We start from the raw sequence: 19,044 nt of genomic DNA, 5'->3' as shown, positions 1-19,044 counted from the left end.
AAATAACGCTAAGAACGGGCGCTAACTTGTTAGTACATCTGCCCCTAAGAGCATAATTTAGTGCTGAGGCAAAGTACAAGAATAGCAAACTAAAAATAGCCTACAATAGGTGCTTAAGAGGGAAAATCCTGGTAGCACTTCTTGAAGAGGTGAGTTTTGAGCCTGCGGCTAAAAATGGGCTGCTACTTCGCTGTCCTGACGTCAGTGGGCAGTTGATTCCACCACTGCAGGGCCAGGACAAAGAAGAGCCGTGACCGTGTTGATCGACTGCAGGGGCCTCGGAGTGACGGGGCAACCCGTCGCCCCGAGGTAGCTGAGTGTAGTGGTCAGGAGGATGTGTTTGACCAAGGCTTGGAGGAGGGATGTTCCTTTCATTTCACTTGTGTCATTCCCTTGGGTACAATCTTCCTTTCTTCACACCACAATAGTCTCCAGAAAGAATTAATTTTTTTTAGCATGATGCGCTATAAATACATTTTCTCTTGTATATAGCCAAACAGAAATTAACTATATTTTAAATGAACACTTATGGGTAAAATAGCCTATATCATATTTACCAGCTGGCTCCAAAAGACTTAAAGATGCACATGAGACATGTAACCTTTACAGAATAATTCAAGTTTATTTCATTTAGTTTCACATGGGTTCCATAGAATAAGAATACAGCTGAATTCTGGAGAATCTTGGATATTGTTTTTCTCTTATCATAGCCATGATCATAAGTACTAATAAGAATACATCATACACAATAAACACAGCACTATCCAAAGGCGCAGAGTATCACAAGACATCATTCACCACTAACGACGAGTATATTTCATTTGAGCATATTTATAAGAGCTACAGTGAGAGAGAGAAAGAGAGAGAGGGAGAGTGTGTGTGTGTGTGTGTGTGTGTGTGGGGGGGGGGGGTAGGAATATAGAGGAAGAGAAAAAGCTAGGTGCTTCTACACTGCCTGATTCAATGAACCCTGATTTAAAAAATAAAAAAAATCCAATGGACCACGTGGATGGAACACATTGTGATGAGCACTGTGGAAGCAAGACTACCAATCAAGACACACCTCTTACCATTTGGCAATACATTTGTCTTCTATCCAAACAGACGGTTGGCAGTAAAACAGGCAGTTATCTCAAAAGGAGTGATTATTGCAGCACCTGTAGGCTACTCTGTGCTTTGTGTAAAATATAGAAGAGCTACTCTGTGCTGTACAGTAACCTCGTAGTGAGCCAAACTTAGGTATTATTATTTAATGCTGCAATGCTAGTAAGTCTTATTTCTCCATTTTGTTCATGGCTGCTTCTAGAGGTGAGACATGTGTTTGTCATGAGAGTGAGAGGGCGTGGTAGGAGGGAAGGTGGGAATGCGGGTGTACATTTCCCATAGATGCATTGTTCGGAGAACCTCAGTATATCACAAATGTAAAACACTGTGTTTGCTTCCTATGCATGGTCTTGACTGTGCCTTACACGTTTGCTTCCCTCTTCCCTAGTGTGACTATGAGGGAGCTCAGCTTGATATCAGACTCTGCGATAGAACTGGTGATTAAAAAACTATAGAATCTTGACTAATTCCTGAACCACATGAAAGGCAATCAAAACTTGCTAATGTTTGATGATTAAATCTGTCTGATGCCAATGTCTACGCCACATAAAACAAATCAAAACAAATAAACAACAAGCCCCTAAACTTCAATTTACTTCCCTGATACACAATCTCTATTGATAGCACATTACAGCAGTTCTGACCTAACAGCATAGTAATAGCCAACGCCAGATGCTACCATGCTAACTACTTTTCATGATCTTAATGCAAATTAGACTTTTACATCTCAACGTTTTACATTTTGTTTGTAACATGAGAGTAGCTAAATCATTGCTTCGAAATATTTCAATGGAAAAATACAAAAGACCAAAACATTTTGGAATGATATCTATACTACCAAGACATTACCCACACTATCACTTCACTATCACATCAGTCATTTGTCTCCAGTGTGTTCTAAAAACTTCTTCATTCCATTTTGCCTTCTTTTTGGCTTTAAACTTTGCAATCAGCTTGTCAGCCACCTTAAGCCATGTCCCTTTAAACTCACTCAGTAATGTCCAACAAATAAAAAAGCACAATGAGAAAATAAATAGTAAATAAATAAATGTGTCCCTCTATTAATAAACAAAAACATAATTTTGGAATGAATAATAAATGAAGAGGTAACACAATATTAGAAAAGGACAACGGGCTGGACTATGTGAGCTCCTAAACAGAACTGAAGTAAATGCAATTGAATAACTCTGTGCTCAACATTTGTTGTATAACAACTAATATGGAGTGCACAATTATTCAACTGTGTACATACATTAATATATCAATGTCAATATTTACACAGCACAGACAAATACATTCTCCCAAGTTAAAGATTACTACCATTATCCTCATAAATTTAAGTCTTATTCCCTTATAAGATTTATCTGAATTGTTTTTCCACAAATGTTTTGGTATTGTATTCAAGTTTTTCTCGCATAACCAAATGGACAATCCCCTGTTGCCTTCTACAGTTAAATACATCACGAGAATAAACAGCATATTACAGTTAGGACCCTTTTTCCCTCTCACCCCATAATAACCCTATCCTGGCATCTCTCACCTCCCTTCACCAGACCCTACCTTCGTCTATCCCTCCATCCCTTCCTCCCTCCCTCCTCTTGTCAACTCACAGATGCACAAACAGACAAACAGAGGCATGTGGAATTGTAGGTGGCGGTGAGGTACTGTACCACACTGCCAAAATCACAAGATTACCCTGGAGAGAAGGAGAAAGAGAGAAGGGAGAGAGGGGGAGAGAGATTTTAAGGGTTATAGCCAGTCATGTAATGTCCTTGTGGTACGTCATTTGCTGCTCTCTCTGTAAACTCACCAGCCTGCAGCTGTCGTTCGTTTGGACGAGCTCACATCTGATTGGCGAAGGAGGTGGGTCCGCCCTGCTGCTCGTAGCCTCCCTGGCTGTAGTCTCCGCCCTCGCTGTAGCCTCCCTGCTGGCCGTATTCGGGCTGGTAGCCTCCCTGGGTGCCAGCGTAGGGGTCCTGCTGACCGTAGCCCTCTTGGCCGTAGCCTGCCTGGCCGAACGAGTCAGGGGCCGGCTGCTTCTCCTGGGAGGGCTGGGCATACGTGCCGGCGAAGGCCGCCAGCCAGCCGGTCTCCTTGAACACGAACCACAGGTTGCCTCCCCACAGGATCAGGTTGATGAATCCAAATGCCTGTGGAATGGCAGCAAGAGACCAGTGAGTCGTTGTGGTACAGTATAAGGTTATCTTCAGGTTAACAGACTGCAGTTTTGCAAAACACGCAATAGAGTAACTCACAAATGTATAAATAAAATGATGGTAGCTTAATGGTAGCTTTTCCAGGTGCTGAAAGGGATTTGTCTGGTGTTTTCGTCTTGAAAGTGTCCAGTATGTCATGCATAAAGAGGCCCAGTACGATGAGGCCAGAGAAGTACCGTACCACAGAGGTGTTGAGGCCAGAGAGAAGTACCGTACCACAGAGGTGTTGAGGCCAGAGAGAAGTACCGTACCACAGAGGTGTTGAGGCCAGAGAGAAGTACCGTACCACAGAGGTGTTGAGGCCAGAGACTTTGGGTTCGTAGACTTCGCTGCAGCGGTTCTCCCTCTCCTCGCAGGCCGCGATTAATTTGATGACGTCGTCGGGGTCTGTGGCCGTCTTCACGTCCGACAGGCCCTTGGCCCAGGCGGCCGAGCTCACCAGCCACATGAAGGTGAACACTGCGGTCACGACAAAGTCCTGAAGATCAGCAAGTCAATCACCATGAGCGTCAGCTTCAGCTCCTTCACCACCATCATCACCATCATCATCATCAAAGTCATCATTGCTATGACATTACTCGTGGTAGCAATGCATGGAACACAGTAACAGCAGCGGGGTAGCTATCTTGTGGAGAAGGATGTGATGTAAAGCAAGAGGGGGAAACCGCAAACTCACGATCTGGGCGCCCTTGTTGTTTTCGCGGTATTTCTCCACGATGAAAATGTAGACGGAGAGCGCTGCCATGGAGTACAGGAAGGAGAAGACGCCGATGGTGACAAAGAACTCAGCCGAGGAGGAGTAGTCCCCCGTGAGGAACATACGCTCCGTGGTCACGCCCTTACAGGACGGGGCGTCGAAGTACACCTGATGGAGCCTGGCGGGAAGGAGAGAGAGAGAGAGACAAACAGACAGAACTATGTGATGAAATTGGATTGATATACAGTAAGTCACTGTGTAATTAAATTACTGTTGTAAAACACTTTACTTGACTGTATATCACACCATGTTTGTATGAGAACATTAGAAGACCTAAGTACTAGTACACAGAGAGTGTGGGGTCTGACGGAGTAGAAAGAATCACTGACCTGAACGGATACTCAAACTCTACTTCAATACTCAGGTCACTCTCAGATCGGTTTTTACACTCCACACTTAACTTAAACATGCCAGAGTAGCTGCCGCACGTCGAGAAAGCAAAGATTGCAAAGATCTGAAAGACAGAGAGAGAGAGAAAGAGAGGTGGGAAGAGAGTGAGAAGAATCAAGTGAGAACAAGTTGACAGTGAATGAGAGAGGAAGAGCGTAGCAAAGGGAGCAACAGGAAGTACAGCGAGACCAGCAGGACAGGGGCGAGGGGGAGACGCAGCGTGAATAACACACTGCTGCCTACAGAGGAAAGAGAGAGGGTCGGATTAGGTACACAGATTACATCCTTTTTTACATAATCGAATATTTCAGCGACTGCGCTGGGTTTCGAGAGTTCTAATCAATCGGAATGAAAGCCTGGGCTACCCCTGGAGTCCCGGTAGCGGGCGGCTGTGGCCGCCTGGCTGCTAACAGGTTCACAGTGAGAACGCCGCGGCCTCGCCACCTGCTCGCGTCTCCTGCACTCCAGCGTTCCACCAATCAACAGCGAGCTGCTGACACAGGCGCGCAGATTGCAAATCAATGCAGCTATACCACCGGGAGCTTCTGCACCTGTTGCTATGGTGACCAAGACACCTTTTTTTTTTTTTTATAATGTATAGAACAGACCGGAAACGTGAAAGGTTACATCTTCTGCTTGGTTATTATTGATTCAACTTTACAGTTATAGCCGTTATACTGTACACAGGTTCAACACGCTCTCACGCACACCTATACTGAGCATACACAAATGTCCATAGACACACTCAGTCACTCACACATAGGGGGATTAGTCAGTCAGACTATTTTTACCACACCCTCCTTTCTCTGCAGGCCAGATCGGATTGGATGGAAAATCCGGCTATTAATCTGACTGAGGTGCTTCACCATCTGCCACCTAACGGTGCTGCATTGGCTACTGTACTACACACACACACATGCACGCACATACAGACATACACGCACGCGCACACACACACACACATATCCACTTAACCCAGTGATACAGTCTACCTGTGCAGACATTAATACACTCAACTACTCAATGTGATCTTACTGCTACTGTACAGGCATGGATTTACCTAATAACACATTGTATTTGTGCCTACTGTGATGTTGCTATAGAAATGAATCTATACTCGCCTCTCAATTAAAACGAGTACATTTCTTAGTCAGGAAAGGACTATCTTTATTCCTCATCTCAGCTCCTATACTCATCAACACCACATACACCTCCCTCGCCTCCTCTGTTAGGTGATATAGGTTATTAACAGGTTTTAATAATGACGTGTGTGTGTGTGTGTAGTGTTGGTGGCAAAAGGGGTGTGAAAATGTATCTGTACAAGACTTTGAAAAGGAGGAGGAAAATATGGCGTCTGTGATGATTTCACCAAGAAGCAGTAGAGAAACAATGCATGGTTGGAGATTACGCTAACTCAAACCTTACACACAGTAACCTTACGCACGTATGGCTACCTAACACTTACAGTATGCTTATGCAATTCTATCTTTCACTCAGGTTTATGACAGATATTAGTCATGTGGTGGTAACATGAAGCCTGGGGCCTCAGGTTAGCAAACAAGCCTAAAATGAACATTCTTCTGATGACCTTAATCTATCTAGTCTGATTTAATATACTTAAGTGCTACTGGAATGGACAGAGACATGAACAATTTCAGTCCTTATGCCATAGGATGAAGCAGAGAGGAGGCAGAATAAATGGACAGATACAGAGGAGAGGGAGATTGATAAATATAGAGGAGAGAGAGAGATGGAGAGAGAGATGGATAGGCTGGCAAGCTGAGGAGATAAATGCACACAGAGTGTCAGGTGCCATGGTAACGCTATTGGCAACACTACACATTGAGGATGGAAGGAGGAGGTGCAGGGCGGTTTCTTGCTGTCACTGAAACATTGTTGCATTGCTGGCAACCCCCCCCCCCATAGTCCATACAGCTATACACCACGAGAGCCCTACAAATACCACTTGATGTACAGTAGACCAAATTATGTGATTTGTTGAACCCTGTGGCATGTCATCAGTCATCATCAACTACTCAGAATAAATACTGTTAAATAATGAAGTGAATGAATCAGAGCGAAATATCCAAATATATGCCCTTGATAGCAATGTAGGTTAAAGCAAAACAAAAATCATCTTATCTTGAAAATAAATTAAATAAAATAATCACAGGAAAGACCCTCTGCTTCACCAGCTTTATCACAGGACAAGACCCTCTGCTTCACCAGCTTTATCACAGGACAAGACCCTCTGCTTCACCAGCTTTATCACAGGACAAGACCCTCTGCTTCACCAGCTTTATCACAGGACAAGACCCTCTGCTTCACCAGCTTTATCACAGGACAAGACCCTCTGCTTCATCAGCTTTATCACAGGACAAGACCCTCTGCTTCACCAGTTTCCATCTTCAGCTTGCTTTGGGGATAGTTCAGTGTCTCCTGCTATCATCCATCAACACTAGGCTTTGTCAGCACAGTTCCCAAGAGACGGCACCACCGCTACATGAGTCATGCTTACTAATACTCTATCTCTCTCGCGCATGCTTTAATTGACACACACATGCACACACACACACACACACACACACACAAATTATCTTAACAAAAGCACACACATTGAATCATCATGGTCAAATACACACAAAACTGTAGTACACGTCTACAATGTGTCTAGCTTTACAGTGACAGTTCCCTTCCCTCTGCGCTTCTATAGGCTTTTCCCTGGGACTCCTCCTCTCCATGGATTAATAATTCAAACCGATAACATCCATGTGACCTTCAAATCCATCAGAGTCTCTGGCTTTCAGAGGACAACTGGGAGGTGTCTACGCTGTTTATGGTGTGTGGTTTCATGGTGTGTGAGCCTGTCTTAGGTGAGTAGGTTATTTGAGTAGGAGTAATGTTGTATGTTGAGTTGCAGTGAAACTAGCTGCAAATGTAAACGGATACAGCTGTTTTTTGGTTCCCTCCCATAGAAAATACACACTTTTCCTGAATGTAGGTACGCCAACGAAGAAATCACCATGCACAATTATGCATTATTATACCAACATTGATATTGCAAGGGTCAGAAAGGCTGTAGTGTAGATGTATCAACATTAAACGGAGCAGGGAGCATTGATATGCGAATGAACGCAATCATGCTGATGTGCATTTCAGAGCAGTGCTACTGTTCTGCGCGAGAGCAGAGATGAAACGATGGTTACGTATTGTAACCCTAGTTCTATGAGTGGAGCGGAGCCCCACAGGGCTAGCTCCTATTGGCTAGCGAAACCCAGCTAGCTACATTGACTGAAGAAAAAAACATACACGCACCTGTGTCCAACCAGGTCCGGTGCACCACTGTATAAGCGGGCTACGCCCGCACATCTGCTCCTAACCGAAATTTTCAGCGAGCAGACTGCGGGGCAGCAAGTCTGTTCCCTGTGGGGCTCCGCTCCACTCATAGAACTAGGGTTACAATACGTAACCATCGTTCTATTTCGTGGAGCTCCGCCCCACAGGGCTAGCTCCTATTGGCATAAGCGGAGCTACACGACCGCACCATACACTCTTGCTGGCCCCAGTAAGGGAACCAGTCAGGACACAAGCCAGGGCTCCAAGGCGAGACCATACTAACAGTTGATCCGACCCAAGCACTGGCCCCACCCCGCCACACTCAGTCTATCACAGCCGAGGGCAAGGAGAGGTACGTGGGGCGAGAGCTGGACCAAAGCGGTTACTCCGTAACAAGCCCGTCCCAGCCTCACACATAAACAGGAACGGAACGTCACTAGACGGGCCCGCTCCTACCTTAGCTGAACCGGTGAGACCTGAGTGAGTCACGTCTGCTTTCCTAGCAGGAAAAGACCCCGCGGCTCAAACCGGTTCTCCAGTAGCGGCGAGACCTGCCATGGTCAATTCTGACTCTTTCACAGAAGACCCGGCGACTCGAGCCGAACACCTACATGAAAAATCCTGTCTAACGCTGGCTCGCACCGGCGGCTGTGTTTAGCACAGATGACGCCACAGAGACAGAGGACATGGATAAAAGGTAATAACGGACAAAAGGAGACGGGGACGACCAAGTCGCCGCCGCACAGATGTCCTCCACTGACACACCATTGAACAGGGCAACTGACGTGGCCACACCCCTTGTGGAGTGTGCCCGAACAGCACCAGGCAGAGGACGACCCGCAGTCACGTAAGACTGGGCGATGCCCTCACAGATCCAATGGGAGAGACGCTGTTTCGACAACGGAGAACCCACCTTCCCTGGGCCGTGGCAAACCAACAACTGGGGGGTGGTGCGGACCGCAGCCGTGCGCTGGACGTAACACATCAACGCACGCACAGGACACAACAAATGCAGGCGGGCCTCTTCCTCGCTCGCATGAGGTGGAGGATAGAAGGCTCCCAGCTCCAAATCCCGTGCCCTATAGGCGCCCCGGACCACCTTCGGAACGAAAGATGGATCCGTGCGCAACACAGCTTTGCTCCCATCACCCGTGATGAGAAAAACTGTCAACGCCCTCAGATCACTGACCCGCTTGCCCGACGTCAGAGCAAGGAGCAGCGCGGTCTTAATCGACAGCCACTTGAGAGATATCCGCTCCATTGGTTCGAACGGCGCTTTACATAGCGCATCCAGAACCAAGAGCAAATCCCAAGGCGGCGCCGCAGCCTTACGCACAGGGCGAAGACGGCGCGTGCCGGCCAGGAAGCGTTTAACCAGGGGATGCCCGAAAACCGTAGTTTTGGCGAACCCCTCATGGCATGCGGAAATAGCACACGCATACACCTTGATAGTGGATGCTGCCAAACCGCCACCATGACCCATCAGGTGCTGAAGGAATTCCAAAATCGCCTCGACCGAGCATGACTCGGGAGCGAAGTCCCTTTCCTCACACCAACGCGCAAAAGCAGCCCATTTGCCAGAGTAAACCAAGGCAGTGGAAGCCGCGCGCGCGCTCTGAATTGTACAGATCACGGCCGGAGAGAGTCCCCTATCAGACAATCTCCGCCGTTCAAGAGCCAGGCCACCAGCGGCCGTCCCAAGACTGGAGGTGCGCAAATTGAGCCCTCCGCCTGGGACAGAGCGTTCGGCCAATGAGGGATGTGCCACGGTTCTACAGTAGTCATGGCCATCACTTCTGCATACCATCTCGCCCAGTGGCGGTCCGGCGCTATCAGTATCACTGATGCACCCTCTGACCGCACCCTGGCCAACAATGGTAAAATCAGCCCCATCGGCGGGAAAGCATACAGCAGCGCCCCCGGCCAGGGGGCATGCGCGAACGCATCCACGCCCAGCGGAGGCTGGTCCTGCTGTCTCAGAGAGAACCAGAGGGGACACTTCGCGTTCTCTCTCGAAGCAAAGAGATCCACCCCTGCTCTGCCGAACCGGGTCCAGAGCTGAGCCACTACCTGAGGATGTAGGCTCCACTCGTCCGGGTGAGGCCCGCCCCGAGACATCAGGTCCGCCCCGACGTTCAGACGGCCGGCAATGTGCCGCGCTGTCAGTGACCGGAGATTGACATGAGCCCATCGCCACAGCGTTACCGCCAGACGGTGAAGCGCTGGCGAGCGGACTCCCCCTTGTCGGTTGATGTAAGCTACTGTGGTCTGGTTGTCTGACCGCACCAGCACATCGCGCCCCTGTACCAGGTGTACAAAGTGGCGCAATGTCAGTAGCACCGTCTCCAACTCCAGGAGGTTGATGTGGCGCCGTTCTCCGACGGCCCACAAACCACCTACGGCCTGGGACAGACATGTACCACCCCAGCCGCTTAGAGACGCGTCTGTGAAGACAGCGACGTGAGCCGACACCCTGCCTATTGGAACACCGTGCGCTATTACGCGCCGGTCCCTCCAATAGTCGAGGTCTGCTGACAACGACCCCGGCATCCGCACAAGGCGCCGTCTGTGCCTCACAGGGTCCAGACGAAGCCGCGCGAACCATCTCTGCACGCACCTCATGTGAAGAAGGCCCAGTGACACTACCACATGGGCGGCTGCCATGAGACCCAGAAGGCGCATGATCGACAGAACCGCGATCTTTCGAGAAGGACGGCAAACACTGAGACTCTTCTCCAGTGTTTCCCTCCTTGAATCGGATAGCCGTGCTCTCATGGCGCTCGTGTCCAGATTGATACCTAGGTAAACAATCTGACGGGCCGGCCACAGAGCACTCTTCTCCCAGTTGATTGCAAACCCCAGGTCGGTGAGATGCCGCACCACCGTGGCGGTATGCATCAGAGCCAACAAAGGCGACGGAGCCAGTACCAGCAGGTCGTCCAGGTACGCCAGGATCCTGATGCCCTGCCGGCGCAGTGGCCTCAACGCCGCCTCCACACAATTGGAGAAGGTTCTGGGGGCGAGCGCATATCCAAACGGGAGTCTGGTATATTCGTACGCCACACCCAGGTAGGCGAAACGCAAAAACTTCCGATGCCGATGAGCTATCGGTATGTGGAAGTAAGCGTCCTTGAGGTCTATGCTGGTGCAAAAATCGCCGGGAAGGAATGCCTCCAGCATTTGTCGCACCGTAAGCATATGGAACTTCAGATTCGCCACCGTTTTGTTGAAAAGGCGGAGGTCCAAAATTGGCCTCACGCCCCCCGTCTTCTTTGGCACGAGGAAGTAGCGGGAATAAAATCCCTCGTCCCTCTGGCCTGACGGGACCACAGTTACCGCTCCCTTCGCCATCAGTTCTGCAATCTCTGCTGACAGAGCGGCAGCCTGAGCGGGACGCGGTATCACTGTCTCCACTACGCCCATGAAGGGCGGTGGGGGGCAACAAAACTGAATGAGATACCCTTCCCGTAGAACACGCTGCAACCAGCTGTCCAGGAGACATCTCTCCTGCCAGACTGTGAAGCGGTTGGAAAGAGGTTGTGCCGGAGATCGCGGGAACAGATCTGATCTGGCAAGGTGCCGTCTTTCGCAGACCGACTAGACGGGACATGAGAGGCGGGCAGTGTTAAATAGCCAGCCGAGGCAGTAAACACGGAAGTATTCTCACTGACCGGTGAGCGTGAAAACTCTCTACCTGTCGAACACACAGGGAGAGGCTCGAACGCTCGGCCCGAATGAACGAACGCCGTCTGGGGGTCTAGCGCATCTTTTTCGCCGCTAAACCCCGCCAGCGGTCGGTCCCGAGAAAACTCCGAACAGGGCAGTACAGCCATAGCACTTGGCCTGGGCGCACACATCCCCTCTGTTAAAAACCCAACCGGTCTGTTTAGAACAGGGGCGGCGAGACCTGCCGTGGTCAAATCTGACTTTCTCACAGAGGACCCGGCGGCTCTAGCCGAATATATTACATTCGCTGAACCGGCGAGAGCTGCGCGCGTCACGTCTGCTCTCTTTGCAGGAAAAGACTCCGCGGCTCGAGTCGGTATACCAGCTGCGGCGAGACCTGCCATGGTCAATTCCGACTTTTTCACGGAAGACCCGGTGGCTCTAGCCGAATACATCACATCAGCTGAGCCGGCGAGCCCCGCGTGAGTCACGTCTGCTTTAGCAGGAAAAGACTCCGCGGCTCGAGCCGGTCTCCCAGCTGCGGCGAGACCTGCCGAGGTCAATTCTGACTCTTTCACAGAAGACCCAGCGGCTCTAGCCGAGAACATTACAGTAGTTGAAAAGGGAGGAGATGCGGACTGCACATTACAACCAGCTTGATAACGTTGCATCGTGTTTGTTTTATTGAACAGGGAAACTTGCTCACCGCCGCTCTTAACAGAGCGTGGTGTGGGCACAACACAGTCACGCATCTTCACGCACCGTCAATAGGTGCGCCTCTTCCTACCCCAAGCCGGAGGCGGAGCGGTGGGCGCGCTTGAAGACGCCGGACCGGTCCCGGCACCCTGGGCGGGGTAGGCAGGGGGAGGTCGCGGGGGAGGAGCCGCGTGCGCAGTCCAGGAGCCCGGGCGAGCCGGTCCATGGGCCGTAGCGGGGCGGGACCCCGTGGCAGGTTGTTTAGTCTTGTGTGTCCGCCGGCGCTTGCTCCCAGTCGCGGCAGCATCAGCCGGAGCACGCGGACGTGCCGGCACACTGCGCTCCCCAGGAGCCGCGAGGTGGCGAGCGAGGAGGAGCCGGTCCTGCTCCTGGCTGCGACACTGCTCCAGGATTTTAGACACAGCTGCCCCAAACAACCCCTCCCTACTGACCGGTGAGTTGAGGAGGACACTCTTGCTTTCCTCGCGCAGACGAGTCAGGGAGAGCCATAGGTGGCGCTGCTGCACCACCGACGTGGCCATCACTCCACCCAGACAGGAGGCGGAGATTCTCACAAGCTGAGCCACGGCTCCGGCGGCTTCGGCCATCTCCGCTCTCCTGTCTTCATCCATAGAGGGGGGGGTTTGCTCCGTAGCTAGCTGGCCGATGTAAATGGCCAGCATAGCAATGGAGGAGGAGGCAGCCACGGCCTGCGCGGCCAGAGAAAAACCTTTGTCGGCCAAGGACAGGGTTGTCTTGTCTTTGACGTCCGGCATGAGAGGCTTCCTGGCCGAGCCCCAGGCGGAGGAACCAGGCACCAGGACCGCTGCAATGTCGGGTTCCAGAGGAGGAGAGCCGATAGCTGCTACGTCAGTCCAGCCGGTTACCCTCGTAGCTCTGCTGAACTGGCGAAGCGGACCTCTGATGGCCAACGGCCGCTCCCATTCAGCCTCGACGAACGCCTCCAGGTCAGGCATAGCCGGCAGGAGACGAGGAGCAGGCTGAGAGGGACGCCCGTAGCAGACGGAGCTCCACAGTGGGAGCCCCGTAGTCGCAGCAACCTCCGGGACGGAGATACCGAGGTGATGCGCGGCTCTCTCCAGCAGCCGGGGCAGGTCGCGATCGAAGGAACCCCGCCCCGGGAAGGAGGCGCCACTAGCCGTAGTGGCTTCCGACGCAGAGAGAACCTCGTCTTCCCCGGAGAGCTCATCCTCATCATCCGTAGGCGCGAGGGAGGTAATCGGGGCCGCCGGTTGTTGCGGGGGCGCGCCGATGTCCTCGCCGACCAGCTGGACCAGACCTTCAGTCTCCAGCGGTGGCGGAGCGAAGAAATGCGCCCGGAGCATCCTCTCCATGGGGTCCAGGAGGGCGCAGATCTCGCAGGCGGGGGACGGAGCCAGACCCGCTCTGGCGTGCTGCGGCCCCAGACAGCGGAAGCAGAGGTGGTGTCCCACGTCGCTGTAGCGGGAGCCGCAGACACAGAAACGATCCGGCGGATCCATCGGCACCGGCAGGGGGTCATCTAGGGACGCCGCCAGGTCCGCTTGGGTCCGCTGAGTAGACATCTTCTGATCTTCTCCAGTAGCAATGCGAGCTGAAAATTTCGAAGGAGCAGATGTGCGGGCGTAGCCCGCTTATACAGTGGTGCACCGGACCTGGTTGGACACAGGTGCGTGTATGTTTTTTTCTTCAGTCAATGTAGCTAGCTGGGTTTCGCTAGCCAATAGGAGCTAGCCCTGTGGGGCGGAGCTCCACGAAATAGAACGCCCACTCCTCTCTGCTGACGGAGCCTTGATGTGGTGCAGGCCACGTGTCGCGGCCGCTTCATTCCCGTGTTTGACCACGGAGAGGAGCTGAGGGTCCGTCCGCCTCTGCCCTCTGACGCTGAGACACAGAGACCTCCCCGGGTTGGGCTGCACGCGTTCTGACATTCCGAGCGCCGCCGCTGTTCGGAGCTCGCTTCTTGACCCGGGGAGATGGCAATGTGATGACCACGCCGCTCCAGGGAAGGACTAGGGACCGTGTTGTTGAGTCTGTCCTCTTGTTATGCGGCAAGCTCAGTTTAGAATCGCATGCTCCTGAACAGAGGAACGAATTGTTTGTTCCTCTGTGAGCTGAAGACGCTTTTTGAATAGCCGTTTTTGATAAAGGATCCATACAGTGCTCTTTCAGAGCATCATTTGCCGAGTCTAGAACATAGTCAACAACAGAAATACTACAGACATATTTGAGTCTTGAACACTAGAACACAAGTCTTTTCTGGATACAAATGACATCTCATGATAGGTAAACAGGGTATATCATAAAGCTTTGTGAATATCATAAAATCAATAGAAAACATTGAGGAATGCCCTGCACCAAAACTGAGGCAGTGGAAGAGCACCATGATGTTCATGTAGGCGTCAGAGTCGAGGCTGTCCTCAAGATAGACACAGTTAAGTGGGGTACAGATGTGCCAACAGAGTACGAAGCGTCACTTAGTAACAAGCGTCGCTAAGCTACGCTGACAGTTACACGAGCAGAGGATGACCATCCATACCATAAACGACAGCTCAAAAGACTGGGAGTTTCGACGATTCATCGTCAAAACGAGAGCCTAAATAGCGAGGATTGCCGCCTTGCTGGATGGTATGGAGCAGAGATTATGTTACCAGATCGTGACTTATTGAATTGACAATGCGTGACTGTAAGAACAACGTCATGTCTTCAGGCTGTCTGTTGTAGCCTGGTGCACAGATGACCGCGTGGCAGCGAGTGAGTGGGAGATGGACATGGTCACCCCCCTCACTCTGCCCGGCCTCATGAGCACTTTAACGCTTCATGCAGCCTGCTGTAGCGTTGTGACCTCTGGACAAAAGAAGGACATTATTGTGACACTACCGCATCATAAAGGCATATCACGTAAACGCTGATACATTATTATTGAATTGCCAATAATGTATAGGCTATATACACTGTATAATAAAATATTGAGCTGAATTTGGAACCACCACACAGTTAAAAGGTAGTTACCATGTAGTTACATTTTAGTGTGTATTACACACAATATAGTCTCAACGCCAGACTTATGAGAGTTCTTTCGCTGATACACTACGTAAGCTACGCTAACTATGTTAATGCATGCTGCAGATCTCCATATGGGTCTGGGACACTTCATGCAAACATCTGGTGTTCAAATCCTGGCAATTCATTGGTATCGCAGAATCCTGGCGACACCAATCAGTAACGACTTCCGCAAACAGGCGATGGAGCTGTCAGAGTGACCCTCGGGTTCTATAGATATGCCCCGCCCATCTAACCTGGGCTACCATCTCTCATCCGCTGCTATGACCTGTCACTCTTTCAATTTTGACTCGTCGATACGCCCTCAGAACACCAGTTTGGGCGGCGAAGTGGCACAGACTCTATTATGTAGTATGCAGAGCGCAACGATTCAACATAATATTTGAGTGTGGAGAGAGACTACACACAGTACATCTCTCCAACTTCCACACCCACGCATGCGCGTGGAGAGGGCATATCTTCTTTCTAAAACAAGTGACTAAGAGCATAATCTAGTGCTGAAGGCAAAGTGCAAGAATCACAATCTAAAGTACAGTGCAATATAATATAAGCACTTATTATATTATATTGCACTGTACTTTAGATTGTGATTCTTGCACTTTGCCTTCAGCACTAGATTATGCTCTTAGTCACTTGTTTTAGAAAGAAGATGCACTTGTGAGTTCTGGCAAGTAGTAGTACATTGGCTCTTCCTACATTAAATGCAATTATTGTTAGTCGCTTTGGATAAAAGCGTCTGCTAAATGACTGTAATGTAATGTAAAATGTAATGTAATGTAATATCAACAACATGGAGCACACTCGCCAGTATCATGTAGAATAAAATACTGTGAGAAACAGCGGACAACTTACCCATTGTAGGACCTTTATAAATCCCAAAGGCTGTTTGACTATGGTGAACTGCCCGGTGGCCACCAACTGTGAACACAAATAAGACATTTGTTTAAGTAGGCCTATTCTCTACACATTTAGACACATGTGCAAATTACAACCTATTAAATTACTGAAAGATGGTAAATGGACTGCACTTATATAGCTCTTTTATCCAAAGCGCTTTGCAATGGCCTCTCATTCACCCATTCACACACATATTCACACACCAATGGCACCATGCAAAGTGCTACCCTGCTCATTGGGAGTTTGGGATTCAGTGTCTTGCTCAAGGACACTTCGACATGTGGACAGGAAGAGCCTGGATTCGAACCACCGACCCTACGTACTCTGGAATACCCGCTCTACCTCCTGAGCCACAGCAGCCCAAAATAAATAGCAACAAGATATGGAGAAGTAGTTTAGCCTACTATAGGCCCTACTAGCCTGCTTAGGTTTGGATAGGAATTATCAGCATGTTGTCACTCCACCTGCACCTGTTTGGCCTGCTACAGTATCGTTAAGAATAATTGTTAAGAATAGCCTAGCTGTAGAGGAAGAGGAAGGGAGAATCCAATAACCCAAGAAGAATTTTACGTTATCTGAATCTGAGAAAACAATCAAGGTGTAACCCGCATGATAAAAGGGTTGTACAGTGATTTACCTTGACTTTAGGCGTGACAGGTCGGGCGACAAGCACAGATAGAGGAGAGAGGATAGGGCGAAAGAGAGAGAGCGAGAGAGAGAGAGAGAGAGAGAGAGAGAGAGAGAGACTTTGCCAGCATTAGAATTAGATAAAGCTGCTTATCCCTCTGTTTTCAAAGTATTCGCTCGACAACATGCTGCTTAAATTTTGAGGAATAGGCTTATCTCAACTCGCCTGGGTATTCCAAATCTAGGAGTAGAAAACCAAGCATATGCAGGTGAATGCGACACATCGCCGCTAGAAAGACTCGTGTCTGTGCCACTGTGCTAATGCCTGTCTGTGCTTGCATCAATAATCGCGCGGAAGCTGTCCACCCACGAAATATCTTATGTCAACTCATAATACATATATTAGTATATTATTATGCAACTCATAATATATATAACCCATAATATACATAAATAATCGCCACTGTCAACTCTGAACAGGTGCACTATTGCTAAATTAACGGTTATCCCCTCCCACCCTTCTTTGGCATACGATGATAGCCAATAGCCTACTCTGACAAAACCAAACCAAATTTATCTTCAAGACCATTCAATTGATTATATTTAAGCATGCGGGTTCTGCAGCTGTTTGAAAATTAGTAGATAGGCCTTTACAAATAATCTAAATCAAATAGTCCTTAGATTATTAACAGCAAAACTATCAGCATTCTATTGGGATGTGTCAGCTACTCCAAAAACTGCCATGAAATTATTGGTGCAGGCAATCGTGCACATTTGTACTCTTCAGGCCAACCGCTCTATCACATCGTTGGTGCAAAATTGGCGAAATAGCGCGCCTAGTGTAGGCTATATTGCAGTGTGTAAAGGGCTACTCGGTAGTCGCCAATTCGTGCGCTCACAGAAAGCACCGCAATTGTGTCGGTTGTTTGTTTAGCTGCTGGATTAAGCCTACACCATATAGGGTAGGTCTATACGCTCTTATGTTTTTCCCAAAACACAACCACTGTGACATTGCAATATTGATAAATGATGCCCTGTTATTTACCTAAAAAGAAAATAATGCTGGTAGCTGATATATTATCTTACCTGGTTCACAACATCCATCTTGGCCGCTTGATAAGAGGATCAGAGGGGAGGTGGGAGAGTGGCGTTACATCCGGAACAGCCAACAGCCCACGGCGGGACGAGGACCGAGAGATGGGAATAGCTGTGTTACGTCAGGAGCTCGTCGAGGGCAGCTTGAGCGTAAGGACGTCAGTGAATGCATTGGACGTTGAGGAATGACGAGGTCTACTCTGTCCAATCATAACGCAGCTTTATTCTAGGGAACTGGAGTTATTTCCTCAGGGGATAACAGAGACTACAGTACATGAATGTGTGCACACATGTCTTGCAGTAGATCGAGTCTTGCAGTAGATAATCCAATTCAACTTGATTACAGACTCAGGGTTTATATATATATATATATATATACACACACACACACACATACATAATATATATATATATATATATATATATTATACCATTTGGACAATGACATATTGGCATAAGATGATTGGAGAATTAAATCAAATCAAACTTTATTTGTCTAGCGCATTTCATACACAGAGGTAACACAATGCGCTTTACAGAGAGCAATGGGAGGGTGGGCATAGGTCCCACCCCTATATTCCGGAGGGAAGCAAAAAAAGTTTCACCCAGGGGCCAGAAAAGTGAGCTGTAAAAATTCTTCCCTGAGACGATCGAGCAAGCTCCTGGAAAATGTTTGTCTATTGGCTAAGAACATATACAGAGCAGTAAACATGGGCTAGATACTTCATAAGAGAGACATGACTAACAGGAGAGTGCACAAATAGTTACAGAGAAGTTGCCTATTGTTGACTTTCGTTGTCTTTTATTATTGTCCTTATTAAGCTCTGCGTTGTGTTTTGATTTCAATAAAAGACGGCACCCCAAACTCAAAAAATACCACACTGTTTCCTTTTCAGGTGTGTTCCAAATGAATCTCTCCAACACGGGATTTGAGCCTCAAGCAAAAGCGGTTTATTCCGGAAGGTTTAACATACAAAAGACGATGGCATATACTCTAATGCACAGATGACCTGTCTGTATGCTGTCTGAACTCAAATCAAAGCACATGCAAACTGAACAGTGGTTTTGACCCTTTTGTCTTCCTTCTAGACAAAACTGTCTCTCTCTCTTCTCGAAATACGGCCTTGCAACAAAGATAGGCTGAAACGCCTGGCGCCCCAGTATCTAAACAGATAGTGTTTTTCCACCAGATGAGAG

At 49.1% G+C, this 19,044-nt stretch overlaps 1 protein-coding gene across 1 annotated transcript; it reads right to left on the bottom strand.

The window, feature by feature from the left end:
• Positions 1–2,945: 2,945 nt before the first annotated feature.
• On the bottom strand, positions 2,946–17,856 carry sypb (synaptophysin b; the record flags this gene model as incomplete). Its single annotated transcript, XM_084436393.1, has 6 exons — positions 2,946–3,254; positions 3,607–3,798; positions 3,997–4,195; positions 4,407–4,531; positions 16,081–16,146; positions 17,839–17,856. The coding sequence occupies 6 exons, from the start codon at positions 17,854–17,856 to the stop codon at positions 2,946–2,948; spliced, it is 909 nt and encodes a 302-aa protein (XP_084292519.1).
• Between the last annotated feature and the right edge of the window lie 1,188 nt (positions 17,857–19,044).

This window comes from Borostomias antarcticus (assembly GCF_949987555.1).
Source record: "Borostomias antarcticus genome assembly, chromosome: 3".
NCBI classification, from domain to species: Eukaryota; Metazoa; Chordata; class Actinopteri; order Stomiiformes; family Stomiidae; genus Borostomias; species Borostomias antarcticus.
Note: the sequence above shows the minus strand (reverse complement) of the source record. Positions and strands in the feature narration are given on the sequence as shown.